Raw genomic sequence first — 12,451 nt, 5'->3', positions numbered from 1 at the left:
GGACGAGATGGTTGGACAGTGTTCTCGAAGCTACCAGCATGAGTTTGACCAAACTGCGAGAGGCAGTGGAAGACAGGGTTGCCTGGCGTGCTCTGGTCCATGGGGTCACGAAGAGTCGGACATGACTAAACGACTAAACAACAACAGCAACAAAAGACTGCGGAGAGAATAACAGGGTGCACTCTTCCCACCTTGGATCAAATCTCTTGATCTCTTTCAGCTTCTGCCTTCTGGAAGACGGTACAGGGTAATAAAGACTAGGACTAGCCACCTGAGAAACAGTTTCTATCCAAATGCGATCTTGGTTTTAAATGCAGTGTAAAGTAGTCTCTATGAGAGTATATTGTCTTCAATTATGGGGTATCAGAGTTTTTAGGGGCATACCAGGCTGGGATAGTTGGGATAGCAGGCTTGTTGCTTTTTGAATGTCTGATGTAGATTTTTCAATTTCGTTGTTCTGTATGGGACAATGACAATAAAGATTATCATATCGTATCCTTAGCCCATGGGTAGGCAAACTAAGGCCTGGGCGCTGGATCCGGCCCAATCGCCTTCTAAATCCGGCCCGCGGATGGTCTGGGGATCATTGTGTTTTTACATGAGTAGAATGTGTGCTTTTATTTAAAATGCATCTCTGGGTTATCTGTGGGGCATAGGAATTCATTCATTCCCCCCCCCCAATAATATAGTCCGGCCCCCCTTAAGGTCTGGGGGACAGTGGACCGGCCCCCTGCTGAAAAAGTCTGCTGACCCCTGCCTTAGCCTTTTCTTCTCCCAGAGATGTCCTGCAAGATGTCCATGTAACAGCCCTTCAGATAGTTGAAGATCTGAAGTTCAGAGGTGTCCACCTGTTAGCCCATCAGAGGGCCCATAACTTTACAGTAGAGCACGTGTTGTGAATGCATGTTTCAATCCACACAGCACCTCCATTTTTAAAGGGATCTCAGATGACAGGTGACTGGGGAGACTTTTCTGTGTCAGAGACCCTGGGGAGTTGTCGCCTGTCAGAGTAGGTGACATTGGCCGATGCTGACCTGTGGTCCAACTCAGTATGAAGTAGCTTCCTGTCCTCACTGCGCAGATGCAACAGCCCCCAAGGGAATTTTATCTGATAGCCCCACCAAATTTTAAAGGTTGGGGCCCAATTCAAGAAGTGAGAAAATGCAACATGCAAAGGGGAGACTTCGGCTCAAATCTTTTCTTGGCTATGAAGCTTACTGGGTCAATCATACTTACCCTAACTCACCTCTCAGGGTAGTTGTGAGTTCTCCTGAAAACGTTTGTTATTGGGCAGGATATAAATATATAGAATAAATAAATTAGTAATACATTAAATCAATGGTTCCTGATTGCTGGTCAGCAGGGGGGGTCCATAGCACCGTTCACATAACAAAAACAACCAAACAGATATCAAAATTTTCAAAAGTAGGGGGTCCGTGGCTTGGCTTTTGAAAAACAGTACTTAGTTAATTGGGAACGGCTGTATTAAATAAATGGTGTCAGCTTTGCAAATAGCGATAAACATTTTATTTCGTCAAGCTTGTCCAGGCGTGCAATTTTAAAGGTAAAGGTAAAGGTACCCCTGCCCGTACGGGCCAGTCTTGACAGACTCTGGGGTTGTGCGCCCATCTCACTTAAGAGGCCAGGGGCCAGCGCTGTCCGGAGACACTTCCGGGTCACGTGGCCAGCGTGACATCGCTGCTCTGGCGAGCCAGAGCCGCACACGGAAACGCCGTTTACCTTCCCGCTGGTAAGCGGTCCCTATTTATCTACTTGCACCCGGAGGTGCTTTTTAGGCACCCATATTTATTTTAACCAATTTCTACCAATTTTTATCTGTGTCTTTTCACGATAATTATTTTTGCATGTAGGTTTCACCTGTGTTTGATCTGCAGTTTTAGTCTCTGTGTGGCTACTTAGAAAGTTTTTTGACTGAGTGGTTGAATAAATCTTCCAAAACAAAACGAATAAATAAACGTGATTCTGGAGCCATCTCACACATTGGCCCACAGCGCTTCGTAGCTCTTGAGAAATGTTTTCCCGCTACTGCTCATTTTAGACTTCTGAAAGAATTTCTTTTAAATAGTGGGAGAGCCCCCAATTCTTGTTGGTTGGTTGGTTTTATTCGTACAGGTGCTAATCATTGTTCACTTTAGGTGAGAAGGAAAGAGACCCTCTCTTTCAGGACAGATAAAAAAAGGACTTCATCGAACAGCACCTAGTTAAACTGTGGAACTCTCTCACTCAGGATGGTAGTGATGTCCTCAGATCTAGACGGCTTTAAAAGAGGATGTAAAGGGATAAGGGGTTGCTTGTGCATAAGCGCAAACCTGCTCCAAGCAGAGTGTTTGGCTTAAAACTTTCCCTAACCGGACAGCCCTTACTTCGTTGCTGTCTTAATCACTGGCAGAATCCGTCAGTGGGCGTTTCCTAAACTTCTTCCAACATAAAAGCTCCTTGACAGTGAGTCTCCGCCTAGATTCCCTGCGCGACAACTTTCTGCGCAGAGTGGGCGTCCCAATGGGAGGTCCTGAGCTCTCTCCGCTGCCCTCGCTGGAAGCGTCCCTGAGCCTTCCCTCCGACGCCCCCTCCTCCTCCTCTCCTTCCTCAGCGGAAGTTCTCCCTCTCTCCCTGCTAGTTCCCTCCCCTGCATCTGGGAGCCCTGCCACCGCCTTGGGCTCCGATGGCAGTTCCCTGACAGAGGATTAGACAAATGCATGGAGAAGGAGAAGCCATTGATGGCTTTTTCCCAGGATGGCTACACTCTGTCCTCCACAGTTGGAGTCAGCAATGCTTTCCAATACCAGATGCTGGAAACTGCGGGAGGGGAGAAGGCTCTTGGGTTCGAGTCCTGATTGTGGGTTTGCCACACAACATCTGGTTTCCCACTGCAAGAACAGGAGGCTGGACCAGAGGGACCACTGGCCTGATGCAGCAGAGTGTCTTCATCATCATCATCATCATCATCATCATTTTTTATTTGTATACAGTGGTACCTCTGGATACAAACGGAATCCGTTCCGGAGCCCCGTTCGCATCCTGAAGTAAACTTAACACGCGACTGCGCATGCGCGGGTCGCGTTTTGCCGCTTTCGCGCATGCGCGTGACGTCATTTTGAGCGTCTGCACATGCGCGAGCGGCGAAACCCGGAAGTAAGGTGTTCTGTTACTTCCAGGTCGCCATGGAGCGCAACTGAAAGCGCTCAGCCTGAAGCAACTTCAACCCGAGGGAGGTATGACTGTGTACCGTCTTTCTATCTTACAATACTCAAGGTGGTTTACAAGCAGAAGAAACAAAAATGTACACCTTATAACAATCTAACGCAATACAAAAATGTGATAATAAAACAAAACTTTAAAATAAGCAACCTAGATCAAATACAGTAACATTCAACAATTATTGGAATAGTACAAAATAATAGTATCAACATATAAAAGTTGAAGAGAAATCCACTCAACAGTTACAGTAAATAATTTCTAAACTATAATCGATATAACAACGGCACAGTACATAAAATAATGCAATACAAATTGAGAAGCAGAGATTAGAAGGTGGAGCAAGGCAGGTGGAAGGAGGCCTTGCCTGATGGAGTCTCCCCCATCACAGTGTCCTTATTGGTAACTGATTGTAAAACTTTTCTGGATCAGGCTAGAATTGGTGACTGATCTAGAGGGATGTTGTCTATGCATAGGGCTTTTGTGTTATTTAGGGATGGGGGCAAAAGGCGCCACTGGCGTGTCGTAGTGGCTATAATGTTGGAACGTGATTTTTTATTTTTTCAACGTGTGCTTATTACATATAGACATTGTTGTAAACCGCTTTGATATATTTTATGATATAGTGATGTGCAAATATTTTTTATAAATAAGACCTTGAGCTGGCTCCCTGGGAAGAGCGCAGAAAAATTACAACATATTACATTGCTTTATCGCATATTTCAATGCTGTTTTACTGTGTATTTTTAATTACATATTTTGATTACAGGTCTTTTATATTTTAATGCCTCTGTTTGCATACTTTTAAACTGCTTAGAAGTCCTTTTTTGCCATGAAGTGGTATATAAATTAGGTAGTTGACTCAACAAAGCAAAATGAAGCAAGCATTGCTACCACCCTTTCTGATTTTTCCCCATCCCAGATGTGGAGACAGACTGACTGGACTTAACCGTCCAGAGGTCCTTTACCTTTCCTTACCTACCTGTGCCAAAGTCCATTAAACTGAGCCTCCCGGTCAGATATCTGTGGTTGTTGTTGTTTGTGCTGTTGTGTAGTCCAGGCCTTAAAAAGGGTTATGGTGGGGGGCAACGCGGTCTCATAGCTGACCCCCATTTTTTTTGTCTGTGCTTGTTTGAACAGCAGCATTAATGTGTGCCTGGGTCAAAAGTTTTGGAGTCGCTTTTTTTAAAAAAGCAAAACCTTTTGGCTGATATTTGAGGGGAGGAAGTGCGGTGCAAGGACCCCTTACTTTACGTCATTTTTTTTGTGCAGGGAGGGGGCAGAGAGCAACAATCACCAACATTTCAGCGGTTAGCTGCCATTTTGGAATGCTCCAGAAGGAAGCCACATGTGGACACGCTATCAACTGGGTCCCTGTTGGTGTGGCGGTCCGCCATTTTGTTTCTCTCAGAATATTCCTCAGGAGGAAGCTGCGTTAGCGTAGCCGGGAGGGGTCAGTGAATTTCATCCTCGGAAAACTCCGAAACATTACACCTAACAGCCTGCGAACAGGACCACAGGGCTTTGGGGCTGGTTTTTGGCACAGAGCCAGCCTGCCCATGGCGGAAAAACAACCCCGAGTCCCTGTTCTCTCATATAAAAATACCAATAAACTGTCATTAATGTTTTGTGCAGGCCTGTCAAGTCATGTTTGAACGCAACCTTAAGGCGTAAGGGTTTTTTGATTTTTTGTTTTGAAAAATAAAAATAAGACCTTGCATTGGGAGGGCCAGAGATGGACCAAGATCGTGGTGAGAGCACTTTAAACTTTTTAAAAAAATTTTTCCCAAAGATCTTTATTGAAACTTAACATATATGCATAATAACCAAATTTCCAATGATTCCCTCACATAATATATAATATCTAAATTACAACAGCTGCATGATTATACACTTAATTATAAAACCCACCACCCCCTACTTCCCTTCCACGCATAAAGTATAAACTATTAACAGATAAAAGGGAGAGAAGAGGACTGGCATTACCAAATCTAAAATTATACTATGAAGCAGAATGTCTGGCGTGGCTAAAAGAATGGATTATATTGGAAAACACTAGTATTTTAAATCTAGAAAGTTTTGACAATAGGTATGGATGGCACGCCTACCTAGCGTACGAGAAGGTTAAGGTACATAATGGCTTCAAAAATCATATGCTCTGAAAGCACTTTAAACCTTTGTCTGCTCAGCAGTCCTGGTGGAAATTGAGGCCCCTGTGTTTATGGTATTCAACCGTGCCAATGGGAGACCCCCCCTCCCATCACCACCACCACAGTTCGTATCTGAAGAAGTGTGCATGCAGAACAAACTTAGTTGGTCTCTACGGTGCTACTGGACAATTTTTAAAAAATTTTAAAATTTATTTTCGACTGCGTCAGACCAACATGGTTACCAACCTGAATCTAGAACCGCAGTCCAGTTTCATCCTCAGTCCTCTCAACAACACTTTTGCTGAACCCAGGGCTGCTGCAGGATGCTTGGAAACTGATGTGAAAGCTATTGCAACGGGTGTTTTGTGTGTGTGTGTGTGCGTGAGAGAGAGAGCACTCCTGCGCATGCACAGAGTCTCCAGCCCTCACTTGCTGTCTCTGAACTCTCAACCAATGCGTCCTGCTTCCCCCAAGCATTTCAAAGCTGAACGCTTGTAATCAAGAACTGATCCAGAAGTCCAGATTAAGGCATGTTTTTAAAAAGACCCCAAACCCAAAACAAGAAAAGCCTTGCAGTGGGTGCGTCCCCCCAGAAAGGTATATTTTGCTGCTGCTGTTTTGGGTTTCCAGATGGGTGGGGGCGGCAGCCCAGAAGGACAACGAAGGCTCCTTCAATTTTGTTTTTACGTGTGAGGGGTGCGGTGTGTACTATGAGTTGTTGGAGGAGACGGTACATTTTCTTGTTATCTGTGTTTGCAGGCTTTCTGGCAAGCATGCTGCAGGAATCTTTGCTGTGGGGATGTTTTCGTTTTCTCGCCTCACATGGCAGTGGTCCATCACGGCAGAGGTTTTCAGCTTAAACAATCTGTTCGTGGGGCTGTTGATGGCTCTCTGTGTGCGCTTCCGGGAGGCTGCGACCGCCAAGGAGAGATCAAAGGTAGACCGCTCGGGATCAAAAGCCATCACGATAGATTATTTCCCTCCCCACCTACACCATTAATGGAAGCAACCCAAGCCTACAATTAATAATAATAATAATAATAATAATAATAATAATAATAATAATTTATTTATACCCCGCCCATCTGGCTGGGCTTCCCCAATCACTCTGGGCGGCTTCCAAACATTAAAAACTTCCCTGCACAGGGCTGCCTTCAGATGTTTTATCAAAGTTTGGTAGTTCTTTTTCTCTTTGACATCTGGTGGGAGGGCATTCCACAGGGAGGGCGCCACCACCGAGAAGGCCCTCTGCCTGGTTCCCTGTAACTTGGCTTCTCGCAGTGAGGGAACCGCCAGAAGGCCCTCGATGCTAAACCTCAGTGTCTGGGCAGAACGATGGGGGTGGAGACGCTCCTTCAGGTCTACTGGGCCGAGGCCGTTTAGGGCTTTAAAGGTCAGCACCAACACTTTGAATTGTGCTCGGAAATGTACTGGGAGCCAGTGTAGGTCTTTCAAGACCGGTGTTACATGGTCTTGGCGGCTGCTCCCAGTCACCAGTCTGGCTGCTGCATTCTGGATTTCAGCCTTCCCAGATGTTTTGGACTACAGACCCCATCAGCGCATGGCCGTGATGGCTGGGGGTGATGGGAGTTGTAGTCCGAAACATCTGGAAGAAGCTGAGTCTGGGAAGGTTTATCTCGGGCCGAACAGCACACAATGGTTTAAGACACCTGGAACAGACGAAACTGTCTGCTACTGAGTCAGACCATTGGACATCTAGCTCAATATTGCCTGCCCTGACTGCCAGCAGCACTCCTGAGGTTCAGATCGACCTACCTGGAGGTGCTGCCAAATTTTGAACCTGGGGCCGTCTGCATTTAAAACAGATGCTCTTCCACTAAACCCGGATTTGTTCCTGTAGGAACGCGGGAGACTTCTTCCAACTGCCTAAGACTGCTTGTCCATCTAGCCCAGTATAGTCTGCTCGGACAGGCAGCAACTCCTGTGAACATGAGAAGAGCTCGGCTGCCAGATCTGGCCAAAAGCCCATCTATCCCATCATCCCTGCTCTTATTCCCAGAGACTTCCACAATACCTGCTACCCGAGCCTCTTTCTAAACCCATAGATTGCTGGGAGGTGGCACCAGTGCTGTAGAATTCCCTCCCTGCTGAAATATGAGAGACTCCCATCAGTGTCGGCATTCCGCCGTCTCCTGAAGACGCAAGCCTTCCCTTGAGCAGAATTTCTTGTTTTATTGTTTCAGCTGTTTGTTTTATTTTTACTTGTTTTACTTGTTATGCATTTTGTTTTTAAAAAACGATTCATTGTTTACTTTAAGTATCTTTTTAATGTTGTGTGTTTTAAATATAAATTTATTTTATAGCTGTAAACAGTGTAGAAGCCATTTTCGCATATAAATGGTATATAAATTAATAAACGATAATATATGTGCTGCACCAATGAGAGGCATTCTCTCTCTCTCTTTCTAATTAATTTCTCTGATTATAGAGAAAATGAGGTGGTGGGATATATATATATATATATTTAATGAAAAATGTACATGAGTTGAGATGATACTGCCCCAACAGTTTATCTCTGTAGCCTATCTCACAGTTGAGAGAAGAGACTTAAGCATGTACAGTGGTGCCTCGCAAGACGAAAAGAATCTGTTCCGCGATTCTCTTCGTCTAGCGGTTTTTCCGTCTTGCGAAGCAAGACCATTGACGGCTTAGCGGATTAGCGCTATTAGCGCCTTAGCGCCTTTTAGCGGCTTTTAGCGGCTTATCGGCTTAGCTGATAAGCGGCTTAGCGGATTAGAAAAAGGGGGGGGGAGGAAAAAAAACCCACAGGAACTCGCAAGACATTTTCGTCTTGCGAAGCAAGCCCACAGGAAATTCGTTTTGCGAAGCACCTCCAAAACGGAAAACTCTTTCATCTAGCAAGGCATTCGTCTTGTGGGGCACCACTGTAAGAATTTCTGAAAGGTAGCGCTTTGTCCTGGATCTTAGGCAAGTCAATCAAAAAATTACATATTTTTTTTGGTATTTTTGTAACAAAAATCTCAACAGCTTTCAGGCTGTCCTCGTTTTTAATTTTTGAGATATTCACACCAAAGGCCAATTTAGTCTTATTTCCCTCAGTGGCCAACCGGTAAAAACAACAGTCTTCTCCCTGTTAATCCCATTTAATCTCAGTCCCTGGTTATTTTGGGGGCAAAATTCAATTCAGTTCACCTCTGAAAGCGATTTTACCTAATTCACACTTTCAGAAACACTATGGCAGGGCTGTCCAACTGGTCGACCGCGATCGACTGGTCGATTCCCAGGATGTTAGAGTCGATCACAGGCTCTTTTTCCTTTGCGGACGAAAAAGAGGATCCAGCTTTGGGCTGTCCTCCATTTACACATGATCGGAAGACGGAGTTTTCGCTCTGAGGCTGTTTGTTTCCTGATTGATAGTTTGGTGTGCGTCTTTTCCCTTTTCCTCCTAAAGAAAGCTCAAAATTCTGTACCTGCCCCTCTAAAAAAAAGGTGAACAACATTGACTTTCCTTCCCGCAAAAAGCTCAACAACTTTGACCAAATCTCAACAACTCTGATCACTGCCATATTTTTTTTTGTGAGTAGATCGCAGTCCCTTGGGAGTTGGATGTCCCCGGACTTTGGTAACCAAAACACAGTGATCCTTTGAAATTTGCACTTCTCTGAAATGTGCAATGCAGTTCTCCAGCAAAGCATAGTGTGTATAAAAATGCACAGATTAGTTGGGGGGGGGGAATTAGAAATGCATTGTATTAGGAAAATGTCTTTTCAGAAATAATAACAACAACAATACTGCTACAGTCATACCTCGGGTTAAATACGCTTCGAGTTGAGCGCGTTCAAGTTGCACTCTTCAGCAACCCAGAAGTAACGGAGTGCGTTACTTCCGGATTTTGCCGCTTGCGCATGCGAAGACGCTCAAAATGACGTTACGCGCATGCGCAGAAGCGGTGAAAAGCAACGTGCGCATGCGCAGACCTGCCATCACTAGTTACATTTATCTCTAGATGCGAATGGGGCTCCGGAACGGATCCCATTCGTATCTAGAGGTACCACTGTACTAATAAGAATATAGCAATTTATTTATAGGCCACCCATCTGACTATTATATTTCTAAATAAAATAGTCCCACAAGCATCTGGTTGGCCACCGTGGGAGCAAGAAATTGGACTAGCCAGATCCAGCATGTTCTTCTTACGTTCTGAAAAAACAATTTTAAAAGCCACAATTAGATGCTCGTTTCGTTTCCTTTTTGCAGATCTGCAAATCGGGCGCCTTCTGCTGCGGCCTCAGCTTATGCAACCAGCACACCATCGTCATCTATGTGATTTGTGTCGCGCTGTGGGTTTTCTCCTGCTTGCTCAGGGAGAGGGTGAGTACCCACAATGCTCTTTGGAAAGAAGACTTGGGTGGCTGAGAGAGTCCAGGGATGAGCGTGGCCAGACACTCTTCGCAGCCTTCTCTCTGTGGCGCTGTGGTCTAAACCACTGAGCCTCTTGGGCTTGCCGATCGGAAGGTCAGCGGTTCAAATCCCCCGACAGAGTGAGCTCCTGTTGCTCTGACCCAGCTCCTGCCAACCTAGCAATTCGAAAGCATGCCAGTGCAAGTAGAAAAATAGGTACCGCTCCAGCGGGAAGGTAAACAGCATTTCCGTGCGCTCTGGTTTCCATCACAGTGTTTCATTGTGCCAGAAGTGGTTTAGTCCTACCGGCCACATGGCCCAGAAAAACTGTCTGCGGACAAACGCCGGCTCCCTCGGCCTGTAAAGCGAGATGAGCGCCGCAACCCCAGAGTCACCTTTGACTGGACTTAACTGTCCCGGGGTCCTTTACCTTTTACCTAGGCATGCAGAAAGGGGCAGAGCTTGCCACCCAAAGTTGCAGGAGGGAGATTCTAATAGCTTAGAGGAGGTGACTTGGAACTGGTCCTGTGCAGTGCAACTGAGCGAGTGCAAAATGGAAGACATCTCTGGGTGGTTTGAGGAAGTGCTATCCCCCTTGGGACCTGCCCATAAAAGCAAGCCAACTGTGAAGGGTTAGGGGGTTTGCCAGTTGGTTCCAGGAACCCCCATTATTGTGAGGAGGGGGTGGTTTTGTGATTTTTTTTCTGTCCTGGGAGAGAGCCAAGGTAGATGCATGGAGTTTTGGGTGAGAGCCAGGAAGCTGACAGGTGTCTCAGAAGGAGAAAGAACTGGGAGTAGTCCGTATTTGTTAGTATTAATGGTTTTATTATTGTAACTTGCTCTACGCGGGGCTGCCCTTGAAGCTGACCCAGAAACTCCAGCGGGTGCAGAATGCCGCGGCGAGACTCCTTACGGGGTCCTCGCTATGGGATCACATTCACCCGGTGCTGTACCAGCTGCACTGGCTCCCGGTGGAGTACAGGATCAGGTTTAAGGTGCTGGTTTTGACCCTTAAAGCTCTATGTGGCCTAGGACCCACGTACCTGCGGGACTCCCTCTCCTGGTATGCCCCGCGGAGAACCTTAAGGTTCACAAATGACAACATTTTGGAGGTCCCAAGTCACAAGGTGGTTAGTTTAGTCTCAACTAGGGCCAGGGCCTTTTCAGTACTGGCCCCGATCTGGTGGAATGCTCTGTCACAAGAGACAAGGGTCCTGCGGGACTTGACATCTTTCCGCAGGGCATGCAAGACAGAGCTGTTCCGCCTGGCCTTTGGTTTGGACTCAGTCTGAGCCTTATGTTTCCCTCCCCTTATGGTTTTGACTTTTAAAATGAGGCAGCATTTTAAATTGCATTTTAACCTGCATTTTAAATTGTTTTTTTTTTCTTTTTCTTTTTTCTTATTATGTTTTTACTGTAATTTTATTGGTGTTAGCCGCCCTGAGCCCGGCTCTGGCCAGGGAGGGCAGGGTATACATAATTTATTATTGTTGTTGTTGTTTTATTCTGTGTTTTTGTAACATTATTTGTTGTTTTAGTTTTTTTATACACTGCTTGAAAAGGTTTTTTCCACATATTAAAACCATGTATAAAAATATAGCCCTTATGTTTTTATATCTGTTGGAAGCTGTCCAGAGTGGCTGGGACAACCCAGTCAGATGGACAGGGGACAAATAATAAAATCACCACCACCATCATCATCCCCATTATCATTTCAAACAGCAAAAAAATAGGTCTCTGTTCCCAAGGACCTTACAATCTAGAATGGGTTGCTTGTTATGTATTAAAGTGCAGTTTTTTTAAAAAAACAACAAAACAACAACAACCATGCAACCAGTTTTCAGAGGTCTGTTGCCCCTGAACATGGAGGTTCTGCTTTGCTAATAGTTATTGATAAACATCTTCCTTCAAGAGCTTGTCTAACTTTAGCCTCAGAAAGAATGCAATAATCCTTTCAGTCGCCCTGTTAGCTGTGTTTTCCTGTCACAGTAAACTGTGGTTTGCCAATGTTAGGCTTAGTGGGATGTCTGAACCAGGGATTGTGGGTTCCTCTGCTCCTAAAAAAGCCATAATGTAAAGCCAAGATTTGTTCTTTACTTACTAATTGTGGTGTGAGCAAAAGAAATGATAGTCAGTGCTTCAGACTAAACGCCAAGCTGCAGGCCGTGGTTTGTGGTTCCTCTCACCCAGCGGGGAGGAGCAAAGGGAGAACAATCTGTAAACCGCTAACCATGGTTTACTGTGACATGCAAAAAGAACTGTTGTCTTTTACAGTTAGACATACACCCATTCTCTTCTGAATCCTTCTGTGCGGCTGCGTCCTGGCACTCCAGAGCTAGAAAAATAAATGGGATCAAGCTATTGACGAAGAGCATGTTGTGGGTGGGTGGGTGGGGGACAAGCCTTAGTTATTTAATTTAATTATGGGCGAAGGGGGTTGCAGGTGGAAAACCAGCCAACTCTGATCATCGCAAAGTGGTTTATCTCCGCATTGCAGCGTTTCCTACCACCCATGGCACAGTTTCAGTGGCGAAACGCGCCACCAACATGATCTTTTGGGCAGCCTCTAATATTATTCGCTTCACTTTAAAAATTTATCCTGCCATGCAGAAGAGATCAGAGCGATGTCATTTCCCCCGAGTAATCCACGGAGATGGTGCCGTTTTCAACATCGCCTTTTCGCGGGGACTTAACGTGCAAAT

At 45.5% G+C, this 12,451-nt stretch overlaps 1 protein-coding gene across 1 annotated transcript in view; it reads left to right on the top strand.

The window, feature by feature from the left end:
* Positions 1–12,451, top strand: part of TMEM260 (transmembrane protein 260) — a 62,529-nt gene that overhangs the window by 30,089 nt on the left and 19,989 nt on the right. The window contains exons 4-5 of the mRNA XM_079994217.1: positions 6,126–6,303; positions 9,606–9,719. Coding sequence (XP_079850343.1) covers positions 6,126–6,303; positions 9,606–9,719 — 292 coding nt within the window. The remainder of the gene's footprint in view (positions 1–6,125; positions 6,304–9,605; positions 9,720–12,451) is intronic.

The sequence above is a fragment of the Podarcis cretensis genome (assembly GCF_951804945.1).
Source record: "Podarcis cretensis genome assembly, chromosome: 1".
NCBI classification, from domain to species: domain Eukaryota; kingdom Metazoa; phylum Chordata; class Lepidosauria; order Squamata; family Lacertidae; genus Podarcis; species Podarcis cretensis.
The sequence above is the reverse complement of the archived record's forward strand: the minus strand, read 5'-3'. Positions and strand labels throughout refer to the sequence as shown.